General features: G+C 56.3%; 1 protein-coding gene across 2 annotated transcripts; it reads left to right on the top strand.

Annotated features, from left to right (window-relative positions):
* Positions 1-5467: 5467 nt before the first annotated feature.
* LOC134554115 (bactericidal permeability-increasing protein-like) lies at positions 5468-13960 on the top strand. 2 transcript variants are annotated; one of them, XM_063404483.1, is made up of 15 exons: positions 5468-5631; positions 6567-6681; positions 7305-7433; positions 7857-8015; positions 8382-8445; positions 10334-10397; positions 10859-10950; positions 11115-11291; positions 11498-11557; positions 11682-11849; positions 12114-12181; positions 12403-12445; positions 12789-12852; positions 13341-13417; positions 13682-13960. In XM_063404483.1, the coding sequence occupies exons 1-15, from the start codon at positions 5517-5519 to the stop codon at positions 13727-13729; spliced, it is 1443 nt and encodes a 480-aa protein (XP_063260553.1). In that variant the 5' UTR covers positions 5468-5516; the 3' UTR covers positions 13730-13960. The 2 variants fall into 2 exon arrangements, with proteins under 2 accessions (XP_063260553.1, XP_063260554.1); XM_063404484.1 differs by having other exon boundaries at positions 5469-5631; positions 7860-8015.
* Positions 13961-14181: the final 221 nt, after the last annotated feature.

Genomic DNA, 14181 nt, shown 5'->3' with positions numbered 1-14181 from the left:
AATGCACCAAAACAGACACACAAATAATATTTCCTTGGACAGTGACTCAGATATATCAGTTTCAGACACAGCTGATTCAAACTGGGAAGGAGACTTATTCACTTCTGACACGGAACACGCCTCACCTCTGCCTGAATTGAGGCTTCCTCCAAGAGGAACTCAGCATGAGTCCCTGGCTGAAGAGCTGCTTTTGGCTTTGCCAGTCAGGGATGGCAGAGAGGGTGTCAACTTACTGGTGACACTAAATCATGGGGACACTAGGGATCCTGCTTGTAAAGCTCTGGTGTTGACTCAGTCAGTAGCAACTCCGGAATAGATTTACAAAGACATAAAGCAGTCAACATCAGAGTAATTTCTTATGTTTTTAGATCACCTGATAGATGTCATAGATACACAATGCAAGGATGACCTGGCATGTCTCTATATGGAAAATTTCTGTCCAGCATCTCTTCTGGGCTTTTTCAGTCCAGTTGTAGGGAAAACAGTCACCACTAAAGAGAACACCACCTAACTTGCACTTTGATTAATAGAGAAATATAGTACAATATGAAGCACAATCGCAATGGGTCCCGTGGTCTATGTCCTGGATGGATCCCGTGTCTCTCAGTTCCCATTCCTGAGTTGCCCCAAAAGCACAGCAACAGGACAGTGAGTGCCTCTCTGGGGACTTTGAGCTGTTTCAGAGATGGGAAGGACCAGGGATGGGCAGGATCATGGGATTCAGCAACCAGAACTGTACAAAAACAACCAGCATAAGAGCCAAAGCCACAGATTTGGTCTCTCCTAAGGCAAAGTGCTCCTTCACACAGCCCTGCCAGTCCTAGGCACAGGCACTTCTCCCAACCCCAGCCATGCTGGGCACAGCTCTCCCAGCCCCAGGCACTGTGAGCACAGCATCACCAGCTCTGCCAGCCCTGCACAACATCCAGCACTCTCGGCCTCTCTGCGCCTTGCTCAGGCTGGAGTCATTTCCACTGTTGTGTTCGTGGGAATGGGCTCAAGGCCGGGACTGGGGCTGGGAAAGGACCAGGGTGGGTGGGACGGCCGCAGCATGGGCTGCAGGCTGCCGGGGCAGTCTCGCTAGTGAACATTTGTGCAGGGATCAGCGAGCGGCCAAAGGACACGCTGTGAAAACAAGCCGAGACGGGAGGAGGTGCAGCTGGGCTGCTGGCGTGTGGGAGGGAGGACGGCGCCAGAGAGGCCTTCGCGTTTGCTTCCCATTTCCTTGGGAGCTGGTGAGAGCCCTCCCGCTGCCCGTACGGATCACGAGTACTGCAAGGGCTCAGGCACCAGTGCTCATGTGGGTGGGCAGAGGCTTGGCCATGGGTACCAGGCTGGGGTGCCCAGCTCAGCCCACCACAGGACTGCCTCCAGCATCCCCAGTGCCAACTGGGACGAGCTGGGCAGTTCCCCATCCCCACCAGCAGCCAATTGCTCCTGTAGTTGTGTTAGTTCCCTTACCAGCTTCAGGTTTTTCATAGTTCCCCTGAGTGCAGGGGAAGGTGAGCTCAAGGCTGTGATCTTTTTAAATTGCATGGTCACCTCTGAGATGTACCCAAGAGCTGTGGCTCTTGCATCTCTTAAGGGACACCAGGGCCAGGAGAGGACGTTGAGGGCAGGGAGGAGGACAGTGTGACTGTGTCCTGGCACCAGCACAATGGATCGATTCCTCTGTGACACTGGTGAGCAGGAAGAGACAGATGTGGAGCTGAGCCCAGAAGGACTCCACCACCCTGCACCCAGAGCAGCAGCTCCCCACCTGCACCCTGAGGTGTCGCTTGCCATCTGTGCTCAGCCGGCCAATCTGCAAAGATAAGCAGCAGGTCCAGCTTTGCATCCCCACATCCCCCAAGGCAGTTCCCCCTGCCCTCCAGCCAGCCTCAGACAGCAGGGCTGGCAGTCAGGGTGCTGGGCAGCAAGTCCAGCAAAAGGCAGAGCTTCTGGGGGCCACCCTGCTGCCCCTGGGGCCCCTCACCCCATGAGCTCACCCTCCTCTGCTGCTCCTGCTCTCCATGTCCTGTTTGTCCTGAGCAGCTGCTGGGACAGGCTGCATGTGGCCTCTTGCCCTGCCCCTCTGCCGGCACAGAGCCACCATTCAGATCCCCCCAGGCTCTGCCCGAGGTCACCATTCTTGCATTTTTATTTTTACTTTTCTGCAGAATCAACCCCCTCGGCCCTCTGTGTCTCCTTTTGTCTCCCATGAGGCCCCCAGACTGTGTCATAAGCTGGAGGAGCCCGCCTGTCTGAGGGAATGCAGCCCTTGGCAGGGGGAGACACACTGAGTGCAGTGCTGGTCCCAAGAGTCCCCTGGGATGTCCCTAGGATGAGGGTGGGAGCAGTGAGCCCAGCATCAGGATTGCTCTCTGGGGCTGGCTCCCAGTGGGACCCTGGTGGCTCCTGCCCACATCCCCACATCCAGGGGCCACCCCCACATCTGCTGCTGGCTGTGCCCCACGGGGCTCTGCCTGGGTGAGTTCTGGAGTCCCCGGGTGTCCCCACTGCGTTGGATGAAGTGGTCAGGGCTGGCGTCAGCAGTGACCCCACGCTGGCCCAGAGCCCTCCCAGCTCCAGGGACAGCCGAGGCTGGGTCATGCTGAGCCTGCAGCTGGGAAAACAACTGTGGAGGAGCCCCCACATGTTTCTCAGCTGTATTTTTAGTTGCTGCTGGGTCAGAGGCTGTCAGAGATGTGCAGGTGACAGAGGACAGCATCAGGCTTTGACACCACATGCGGTGCAGCGGGTGGGAGCTGCAGCTCCCCACACCTTGATGACAGGGTTTCTCCAAGCTCTGGTGAAGTCCCTGTTGGTCTAGGGACAACCACAGTTGCCACAGCTCCTGACCACAGCCCAGTTGTGTGGGTGACAATGGACTTGTCCTGGCTGGAAATGGGTAAGGGAGGTCTTATTTTGGCTGATGACTTCTCTTTCCAAGTTCTCTGCAAACCCAGCCAGGCTGCTCGTACTTTTCTTGCTGAGTCTGTGGGTTTTCCCTGGTGTTTCCCCAGCCCACATACACCTGCCAGTGGAAGGCTGGAGAGCAGCAGCAGTTGTGCCTCTGGCACTGGCACACTCTGCCTGGGGAATTCCCAGGCTGGTAATGGCACTGGGGAACACAGATGTGTCCAGATTTCCTTGCTCACAGCTCCAACCCAGCTCCTGTCATCCCTGGGTAGCCCCAGCACGTGGCTGGAACGTGGCTTGATCCATGGCATCACGAGAGAGATGTGGAAAGAGCTGGGACAGGATGGGGAACTGCCCACACGTGCTGAGGAGCATGTGGGGCCAGAGGGATTCCTGACCTGGGGAGCAGGGGGTGTCCTGTGGACAGTGGGAACAGGGTTCATGACCTGGGCAAAGGACAGCAGCAGCAGCACAGGACTCCTGCAGGTCCCTGTCCTTCTGGGCTCCTGGTTCCTATCTGACCCTTCCCATTCCTTCTGAGCCAGCCTTTCCCCAGTGGAGCAGACCCCACACTCCCAGAACAGGCAGAACAGCTCGACAGGAGAAGCCTTTACCTGTCCAAAGGGTGTGGGGTTAGGCAGGGCAGGATTTCATGTTCCATCCCCTCTGTCATCACTTGCAGGAAGCACTACCTGGACCGGCACATATGTCGAGCTTTAGATGTGGTTTTGGCTGCTCCTTGCCAAACACAGCAGTGTTTGGTTAGGGTTCAGCTCTTTGAAGGCTTTTTTTTCAGTTCAACTTCAAAATTTGCTCAAAGCCAGGGGAGAGACTTCCTGGTTTTGCTTCCTCTCTGTGGTATTCCTTATAACAGTTCATTTCTCCTTATGGAAGAATTCTGGTTCCTCCATGCTCCTCCTGAACATCCTGAATGTTGTTTTGATGCAGCCCTTCAGTGAGATGGGATTGTCACCATGAGAGGTTTGGGAGCTCCTGCTCCAAACTGAGCCAGACCCAGATAAGAGCTGATGATGGGTGACAGGGAGGTTCACAATGTCCAGGAGGCTGTGAGTGGGGATTTGGCCTTTTGCCTTTCTCCTCTGCTCTTGGGTGCTTCTTTCTGGGCAAAAGGAGCACTGCCCATGGGTTTCTGGCTCCCAGCAATGCATTGGATTGCCCTGGTGGAGAGTCACAGCCTGTGGATGGTGATGGTGAGTGCCTGGGGACATAGCTCTGCCCTGGTGGTTTGTCCCTCTCTGCAGGCACCACCCTTGCCATGTCTCTGTTTCCCAGGTCCCAGAGCTGACAGTGACTGCAGTGCCCCTTTCCAGAGCCGTAGCCGCTCATACAAGGCTGGTGGACATTTGCTGTGTGTCTGTCAGGCAGGCTGCAAGTGACCCTGCTGAAAACCTGTGGGAGGAAAGGCAAAGGGGAACAGAACGCCTTGGTCTCTCCATCCTCAATCTCTATGTGCCGAGTTCCTCCAGCACAGACTCCATGGCCTCATCCCCTGGGGTCTCCTGAGGCTGAAACACCAAGGGATTGCTGTGCTTGAGCAACAGCTGCATTTCACAACATCCTCGATGGGCTCAAGGATGTTGCCAGGACTTCCCTGGATCCAGCATGAGATCTGCCTGCATCAGCAGCCATGGGTTTCCTGTGCCTAGACCCCAACAGGAAATGAAAGTAACTGAATCATTTCTTCTTCCCTCACTTTTGTCCTGCAAGAAGAGCCCAGCCAACCCAGCTCTCCTGGGTGGGGTGTTCCCCCCTCACATCTGCCTGGCTGCACCCAGCTCTTGCCCCTATCTCCAGCCATCATGACAAGAGCTGTGACAATCAGGCCTCTGAAGTACTGTCTTTGGAGCTTGCTGCTGGGGTGATGGGTGTCTCCTCGTGTGCATGGCTGCTCTATGCAGGAGCCCTGTGACAGGGTGTGGAGGTGCAGGTAGTTGACCTGGTGCAGCTGCCCAGCTCAGGCAGGTGCCCCTTTGCCAGCCCTGCTGGGTGTGGGATCCCCAGTGTCTGCTCACATGAGGTGAGAAGCTATGACCTGCCTTCTTTAGCCATTGCTGTGCCCCAAGGCTGCTCTGGTGCCCCACGGCTGCTCTGGTGCCTTTGGCAAGTCTGAGGTGGGACACAAGCAGCTCACAGAGTAGCCAGGAGAGCCATGAGACAGGAGCAGAGATGGAGAGCAGCAGGGCTGGGACACTGCTCCTGTGCAGCCTGGGCTGTTCCCAGCTTTTGCTGGGTGCAGGCTGCAGGAATGTGGCTGTCAGACTCCTCTGGCAGTGCCAAACCCAGCCCTGCTTCCCCGAGGATGCCACAGGCAGGGATTGCTGGCACTGACAGAGAGCTGGAAACTGGGCTGTTGCCTCCCAGTTTCCACTGCCCCTTCCCTGCCTTCGGTGAGTGGCACCAGGTGTGCCTCTGTGCTGGGCCATGCCATGGTGCCAGCAGCACAGAGGAGCAGGATGGAGGCCAAGCAGGAAGTCCTGGGGACGCCCCCCGTGGCTCCAAACATCAACTTTGCCTGCAGTTCCTGTTTTGTCAGGGATATAAAGGTGTTGTGGGCAGGGAGAGCCCAGTATAGCACAGCATTGCGGGAAGCCAGGATGGGAGTGCAGAGCTTGGCAGTGGCTTGCGGGGCACTGGCCTTGTGCCTGGCACTCACCTCAGCCACCAACCCCGGCTTCGTGGTGAGGATCACCCAGGCAGGCTTGGACTACGGTGGGTTCTGCTTTTGATTTCTCTCCTCACAGATGTGCTGGTGGCAGAGGTGTGGAGCCAGGTACCCTGTGAGAAGTGCAGGGTCCCAGGACAGCGTGGGGAATTGTCGGCCATGGGTGCCATTGAGAGGAGTACAGGGGCAGGATGGGGAAATCCTTGGACAGGGGTGCCAAATGCACGCCCAGGGCTTCCCCTGTTGCAGCTGCTGCCCCCCACCCCAAACTTGATGGCGCCCCTGCAGTGGGGTCTGAGGGAGCTGTAGCCAGGCAGTGTGGGAGACTGGCACAGCAGGAGGGTGCTGGTCTCACAGCACATCCAGATAGCTGAGCTGAGAACCCTGGAGGAGGGAGCTGCAGAGGAGAGAGGAGCTGGGGAGTTTCAGGGTGGGGCAGTGACAGAGATGGATGGGCCCCGTGCTGCTTTTAGCGAAGCAGGCAGAGACCCGGCTCCAGCAGAGCGCAGTTATGGATTGAAATACAGTGTGTGAGAAACAGCTCATTTACCAGGCAGCTCTGCCAGCCGTGTGGGAGAGAACGTGACTCCCCTTTCCCAGACAGAGGCAGGGCTGCAGCACCCATTGATGCCGTGCTGTTCCCTGGACCTAAACTCCATCCGTCTTTGCCTGCTGGCAATGGGCATGGAGCAGCCCAGTGCCTCGGACCTCCCACACACCTCACCTGGTTGGCAGCCTGGAGAGCGAGGACTGGGACATACCTCTCCTTTCTGTGGCCACCACCTTCCCCTGGAGCTGCAAGTAGGGCACCAGGCAGCATTGCCTGTGTGCTCGCAGGGCTCTGTGCACGGGGGTTTGCTTTCAAGCCAGCCTGGACGGCAGCATCACCTGGATCTTTCCTTTGATCCTCCCGCTGCCTGCCCAGCGTGTGCTCCAGCTCCCGTGGCAGTGGTGGAGTGACGCTCTCCCTGTGTCCCTGCAGCCCATCAGCAAGGGATTGCGATCCTGGAGAAGCAGCTGGCCCAGCTGAAGCTGCCTGACATCTCGGGTGACTCTCGTGTCTTGCGTGTGGGAAAGGTACACTATGAGCTCTCCAGGTGAGCCCTGCCGGTGCCTTGGAGCCACCCACTGCCCCGCAGTCCAGGCAAGGGACAGGAGAGGTGGGGAGGGTGGGGAGTCCCTGGAGCAGTGAGGACCATCCTGTCCCCTCCACAGCTCCCTGAGATGTTTGCCCTGTCCTTGGTGCAGGCAGATATGTTCCCCTTTCACTCCTTGCCCAAGGGGAAAATGGGAACCAGAGTCACCCCACTCTGGGTAAGGGTGGATTGTGTGCAATCAAAGCCTGGGCAGTGGAGATGGCCTTGCCTGTGGGACCAGGGCACACATTCCCATGTGGAGCAGGAGCCCAGCCCCTGTGGAAATGCCAGCTCCCTGCTGCCCTGGGTGCCTCTCTGCTCCTGCAGTGCAGCGTTTGGAGCTGCTGTGGGTGGCTGCAAAGGCCACATTCCCAGAGGTGCCACTCTGCTCTGTGTCCCTGCCAGGCATAGCTTTGCAGCAGCAGAACTACAGCTGGGGAGGCTGCCAGTGCAGTGACTCCACTCCCTCCCACTCACCCTCCTTCCCTCTCATTGTCTCCCTCCCTCCCTTCTTAGCCTTGTGCTTGGGAGTGAGGAACCACTGTAACACATCATTTCTCTTCTTTTTATTCATGTATTTTTAGACTACGCCTTCGTGATTTCCACTTGCCGTACTCACGGATTACCCCGATCTCCAACGAGGGCCTGCAGGTCTCCATCTCCAACGCCTTTGCCGAGGTGGATGGAGACTGGCGGGTGAAGTTTCTCTTTGTGTGAGTGCCCAGCTCCTCCTCTCTCTGTTCAGGCACCCACTCTGTGTCTCCCTCTCTGGATCTGGACAGGTTTTTTTCTCCTCTCCCTCTCCCTTGTGTTTTGTGCAGCTGTCACTTTGCTCACCCAGATATGATGGCTAAAACAGGGTGGGAGGCAGGAACAAGGCACACAATGGGGGAGCTGTACACAGACCCTCAGGTCTCTCTTCAACCTCCCCTACTCACTCTCACTCTCTTCTATTTAAAGGTTACCTCTCCTAGTTTATGTGCCAGTGAATTTTGTTTCCCCTGAGTTTAAACACTTTTCCAGTCTCCTCTGGATGCACCATACACGGGGGAGATTGATTTACACAGATTCATCCTTCAGCCGATTTGAGGTCTCTTCACCAGGCCTGGGCATTGACAAACACCCCTCTCTCCCAGCAGCCGTGACCGTGGATCTTTTAACCTGAAGGTGGAAAATGTCTACATCAAAATCATCCTGGGGCTGGGCAGTGACCCCTCTGGGAAGCCCACCATCAGCACCTCAGACTGCAGTGCCCGCATCTCCGAAGTCCAAGTGCTCTTTTCGGGCAAGTTAGGGTATGTAACTTCACTGGAAGGTTTGGAAACACTGTCTGCTAGCCATGGGAATGTGGCTCTGCTTTTGGAATGTGGCCCTGGTACAAGGAGCAGGTTGTTGGCAAATCTGAGGTTGCCTGGTCTTAAATCTGGCCTGAATTTCTCCTGCTGTGGCTGCACATTTAACGGGTGTGGTTAAGGCAGACACCAGACTTCCGTGGTTTACCACCAAGTCTGTTTGCAAAGGTAAACCCTAGGGCAAATCCAGATGCCAGTTGGTGTGGGAATGATGTTCCCAGGATGTTGCATCTCTAGGGTCTCCCTTCCCTGGGCACAGATTCTGCAGTATGGACCTGAGCTAGACAGGGCTCTTCTCTCTGTCTGCAGGTGGCTTTACAACCTGTTCCACAGCGTTATTGAGTCCAGGCTGCGGAAGATTCTGGAGCACAAGGTATGTGAGCAGTGGAGGGCAGGGCCCTGGGTTTTCTGGGGGTCTTTAGCCCTCACTTGTAGGTGATGTGCTGGAAGGATCAGATGTAGGGAGGTAACTACAGCCAGAGCACACGACTTTTGCCAATTCAGTAAAAACCAAAAGAATGGGCGTCACAAGCTCCACAGCATAGTCTGACTCAGGCTGAATTTGAAACCTGGAGCCTTTGCCAAAGCCAAACATAATTGTTTCCTAATTAACCAAGTCTTTTCTTTCCATGTGGTCAGTTAATTAGATCTTATGTCTCAGCCAAACTCATTGTAACCTGATCAGAGCTGTCCTTTGCCTGGCCATATTCTGGAGTGCTTTGGGGAGCACTGGGGGCGAAACTCTCATTCCTGGATTTCAGACATTTGGTGTTTTGTTTTACTGAGGGGGGTCAGGGAGCTCTGGTACCGCTGCCTGGTACAGACACTGACATGCAGGAGACCTGCAACAAGACATGGAAACAAGCTGTTAGCAATAATTACTACAAGGATAACTGGCATGAGTTACAGCCTCTCTGGATGTGAACCTTGCTCGGGAAGGAGGCAGTTGGAGAACAGGGAAATCCCACTCCTGCAGCACATCCCATCCTGCCCAGGCACTATTCCCAATTCCATGCAACACCTTTCCCAAGTCCCTTGGGGTCTGTGGCAGCAGATGGTCTGGCAGCAGGAGCAACACCAGGGCTCAGAGGCCTTTTCTGCTGTTTTGTCCCCTGGAAGTGGGGATAGCTCTGGAACTGCAAAGGGACCCCACTGCCCTCTGCTCTTCCTCCAAGCCCTCTCTGCCCCACACACATTCTTTGTGCAGTGATGGTGTAAGGGGCAATGGGCAGAAGAGGGCAGGGGCAGGGATTGAGCTGCACCCTGGGCACAGCTGGGCCCCAACCCAGGCCAGGCAGCCTGTGTCTGCTTCCTGCTGTTGCTGTAATGCTTGGGCAGTTCTAGTACCCCCAGCTCTGGGACTCCATTCACAGGGAGATCCCAGTCACAGGGAAATCCAGGTCACAGGGAAATTTGGGTCATGGGGAATCCCAGTCACTGGACCAAGGCTGCATTTTTCTGCCTGTAGCAACATCTTCACAGGGAGCATTGGGTCATTTCCAGCACAGACAGAAAAATATCACTAGGGACAAGGAAGAGCTGCAACCTGCTGTCAGTAAGGCCATGCTCAAGGCTCTGTTGCCTCCTCCTCCTCATCTCTGTCAGTGTGATTGCTGCCCCTCCACAGCGCTGCATCTCACCATCAGCTCTCTGGGCTGCATGCCCAGTCAGACAGATGACAGGCAGATTCTGCCCATGGTTGCTGTGATGTTACAGTGAAAACATTGAAAGGAGTTTGTGCAGATTTCCTCAGCTATCTGTAAGACAGCGCCCCACAGTAAATTTCCCAGGCTAGTGGTGAGCCTGCAATAAAATCCCCACATATGCCAGGGCTTCACTTGTGGATGACAGAGGCAGAGGGATGCACTCTTCTATCCTGCCACACAGAGGAGCACAGCAAAGCTCAGCTTCAGAGCAGTCAGTGCTCCTGCCCCTGTGGAGTGGAGAGTTGCTCTGCTTTGGCTGAGTCCTGGCTGCTCAGCACAGTTGATTCCTGCATGGGCCACATGAGATTCCTTCCAGGAATCTCCCCAGAGCTGAACTGTGCAGAGGGGAAATTGCTGCAAGCAGATGCTAGTAGGTATAAACCCTGCTTGTGTCTTGGACACTTAATGTGCTGCCTGATGAATGGAGACAATTATCACTGTGTGCTCTTTTATTTGAGCAGGCTTTGTCATGGAGCAGGGAGCGTGGCTGAGGCTCCAAGCGGGGGCTGAGACCCGGCTGCCCCTGCTCAGTTCTGTGGCCTTTCTGTCCCACAGGTCTGTGACAATGTGGTCAAGTCTGTGAACAGTGAGCTCCAGACATACATCCGGACCCTGCCAGGTACTGGGGGGCTGCTAGTGGGTTTAGGAGCAGCTCTTCCTAGCTTTTCCCAGCCATGAGGAATATTTTACTTTGTGTCCACTTCCCATCTCCTGGCGTGCTGGCACCCAAGCTGGGAGCTGGGGAGCATCCTCTCAGTAGAGACAAATCACTCTGTGTCCTGTCTGGTTGTGGAGATCCCTTCAGGGTCTGTGCCCAAGTGCTGGCAGGGGCTCAGGCTGCCTTAGCTGGGGGACTCAGGTCATTCCTCAGCTCCAGGAGTTGTTTTTCATCACTGAGAAACATCCAGGAGAAAAATGGGAGTTTTTCTATTCTTACCAAAAGAAAGCACAGGGGCAGTTGGTAGTGAGCTGATGCACCATGTAGCCCAGGCATGGCACTGCCCAGATGCCAGCAGAAGCCATCTGCTCCCAGCTTTCCTGACCATCTCCTTCTTACTCATCTCTTCCTCGTGTTTACAGTCACAGCCAGGATAGGTGACAAGATAGGGATCGATTACTCCTTGGTGGCACCCCCAAGAACTACTGCCCAGTCCCTGGACGCAGACCTGAAGGTGAGAGGTGACCCAGGGACACTTGATTTGGCCAATGCCATTGCCACAGGCAGGTGGGAACCAAGTTTTTGGTACCTGCTGCCAGTGCTGTTTGTCAGCCTTGAGTGAGCAGATGAGCCCCACTGTTATTTGCAGCCTTTCTCCACCTCTCTCCCTCCTCCCAGGGTGAATTCTACTCCCTGGGCCACCGCTCCACCGTCCCATTCTCACCGCTGCCACTGGCCTTCTCCTCGGATCATGAGCGCATGGTTTACTTTGGAGCCTCCAGCTACTTCTTCAACACAGCTGGCATTGCCTACCACAAGGCTGGGGCACTGGTCTTTGAAATCACAGAGGCCATGGTGAGTGGCACAAATGAGACAGGGCTGGGAAAGAAGTTCCATTTGCTTAGGTGCTCTGGGAGCAGCCTTGGAGAAGCCCCAGTGAGGGAGCTGGGGGCTGTGGGATGGGGCTAGACTGTAAGACATGGCAGCATTTGGGGATGGGAAGGCTCGCCATGGGCTCCTCTGTGCCACATTGCCCCAGTCTGACAGTCCTCTCCCTGCAGATCCCAAAGGATGTGGGATTCAGATTGGACACCTCTGTCTTCTCAGCCTTCATTCCGCAGGTGAGCGGTCTGGTCCTGCCTGTCCAGAGCTCTTGCACACACAGGCTTTGCTCTGTGCCAGGTGTTCTCCCTCAGGACTGGGGGTTTGTGCCATCATTCCCATCCTCTCCCTCCTTCCACACAGCTGGAGGAGATGTACCCAAACATGCCAATGAAGTTCAGGCTGTCCGCTCCCGCTGCTCCGTTCATGACTATTGGACCAGAAGGAATCTCATTGCAGCCCATTGTGGATGCCCAGGCCTACGCCATCCTTCCCAACTCCAGCCTGGCTCCTCTCTTCCTCCTCAGCCTGGTGAGTTCAGACACAGCCTGTGGCAATGGGGCAGAAGGGAGTTTGAGCTGTGCCCAGATCCTGTCAAGGGAGGTCCCAATTGCTCTCTAGGCACTGTGGGGGTGTCCCCAACAGAACAATTCCTGAGCTGACAAATGCCAGGTTCAATGCTGGGTGCCCTGGATGTGCAGTGGTATGTTTCAGCTGATGAGAACCATTCTCCCCGGTGTCTGCTTTGGGGTGAGGTGAGGTGAGCACTGCCAGAGCTCTGTGCTCTCTCCCCAGACAGGGAACGTGTCTGCTGTCATCAACGTGAGATCCGGCCACATCGTTGGGAGCCTGGATGTGGGCAGGTACAGAGGGGAGCAGCCACTGACTGGGCAAGGGCTGGCCGGGGGCTGTTTCTGTTTTGGGTGCCCAGGGATGGAGGGGGTTGGAAAGGTCCCAGGGATGTGGCCTTGGTGTGGAGGGAATGAGCTGGGGCTGGAGGGAGTGGGATCTGCATGGCCATCATTGGGTAGAATCGCTCCCTCCTTGGGACATCCTCCACAGCACCACTTCTGTCCCTGTGCAGGATCAGGCTCTCTCTGAAGGATTCAGCAGTTGGCACTTTCCAGGTAAGCTATCCTTGACCACGACCAGAGCCCCCAGCATGGAGCTGGCAGCCTGCTGGGGGCCAGGATGACAGCTCATTCCCTGCTGCCTCCCAATATGGGACCCCACATCCGCCCTGCAGCCACCTCCTGCCTCAGCCTGCAAGGCTGGGAAAGGATGCGGAGCCAGATCCACTGCTGCCCTCATCCCAACATTTCCTACCCTGCCAGTGTGCCCAGACAATGCTGCTGGTCTCTGGCAAAGCCTGTGCCCATCCCAGCTCCTCACCCCCTTTTTCTGATTATCCTCCCGTGCCTGCATGTCCCCTGTCCCACAGGCTGAGGCTTCTCCTCCCCCTCTCCCCAGGTGAGAATGATGCAGTCCTTAATGAACGTCCTGACTTCCAGCACTCTGCTCCCACGTCTCAACGGTGAGAGCCCACTGGGGGGAACGGGGACACTGGGGCACGCTCCACTCGGGTTGCTCCATCCAAGTGGTCTCAGCTCACTAATTAAATCCTCATTGCCAAGGCTGATCCAGGGAAAAGTGCGTGCAGGAGGCGGCAGTGAAGCGGTGGGAGCCTCTTGCTGCTCCGACAGGCTCCCAGCAGCAAACGCAATGGAAAAAATGAGCCCTGTGCATATCCTAATGATTTCCAGACCCTCTCCCCCAATCCCTGCTTCTCCTGCCTTGCCAGCAGTTCAGACCACAGTGGGGCTGGTGGGGCCAAGGGGGGTGTCATGGCACAACACGCAGCCCTACCCCAGCAGCTTGGGAGGAGTTTCCTCTGCCTGCCCCAGGAGCAGTGGAGGAGAGGAAAGGGTTGGGGGGAAGGAGGTGGCCACCTTCTCTGTGTGCTCTGTGCTCCTTTGGCTCCCATTCCCATCCCAATGCAGACACATCTGTTGTCTTTTCCAGCCCGGTTAAATGAGGGTTTCCCTCTGCCGCTTCTGGACAGGATTCAGCTCTCCAATATCCTTGTGAAGTTCCACCAGGTGAGTGAGGGGCAGCACCTGGTCCCAGCTGGGGCCCATCCTGTTGCCCCTGAAGCCCTGCTTACCAGCACAGCCTCCAAATCCAGTTCCCCCAGCTGTGCTGGGAAGTGATGGATGTGAGGGTGCTCTTCGCTGAGATCCCAATAGCCCAGCAGCAAACCAGGGCATAGTGCCAATCCATTTTCCCCTCAGGGATGTGGTAGGTGCTGGGCAGTGCAGCTGCCAGGGCCTGCAGCAGCCCAGCACTTTGTCTCTTTCTCCCAGAATTTCCTGCTGCTTGGAGCAGACGTTCACTTCCAGCCTCGGGCATGAAGATAAGGTGATGACAGCCCTCCAGCACTAAATATGCTCCATTCAGCACTTTGCCCTTCCCTGCCCCCTTCCTGAGCTGAAGACCACCAGTCCTGCCATGGTCCTGCACTGCTTGGTCCAGACCCCCACTGGGGTCTCACCTGGTGCTACCATGACCTGGGGATTCCCTGCCCTGGGCTACTGCTCCCCTCCTTCCTCTGAGCAGCAATAAAGGCACTGGTGCTGGGGCAATGCTGTTGGTGTCACTGTCAGCACCTCGGGCCACACGGGGCCAGATGGGAGCTGGATTGGGACCACCTGGTTTGGCTGCTTCCATGGCCATGGCGAGGCACCACGGAACACCCGTGTGCTGCTGTCCTGTCCCTTCACTCCACCTTGGGGCAGCGTGGTTGGAAAGAGCACAGTGGAAAAGGCGCTTGGGGGCTTTCAACAGCAGCTGAACATGAGCACCA

The sequence above is a fragment of the Prinia subflava genome, chromosome 8 (genome assembly GCF_021018805.1).
Source record: "Prinia subflava isolate CZ2003 ecotype Zambia chromosome 8, Cam_Psub_1.2, whole genome shotgun sequence".
NCBI classification, from domain to species: Eukaryota; Metazoa; Chordata; class Aves; order Passeriformes; family Cisticolidae; genus Prinia; species Prinia subflava.
This window is presented reverse-complemented; position numbering and strand designations above follow the sequence as displayed.

Bases quoted from the DNA above. Each gene is read 5' to 3' on its own strand.
- LOC134554115 (XM_063404483.1), top strand. From the start codon at position 5,517: ATGGGAGTGCAGAGCTTGGCAGTGGCTTGCGGGGCACTGGCCTTGTGC. The intron at 8,016-8,381 runs GTATGTAACTTC...CTCTGTCTGCAG, and splicing joins CTCTTTTCGGGCAAGTTAGG to GTGGCTTTACAACCTGTTCC. The intron at 10,951-11,114 runs GTGAGAGGTGAC...CCCTCCTCCCAG, and splicing joins CCCTGGACGCAGACCTGAAG to GGTGAATTCTACTCCCTGGG.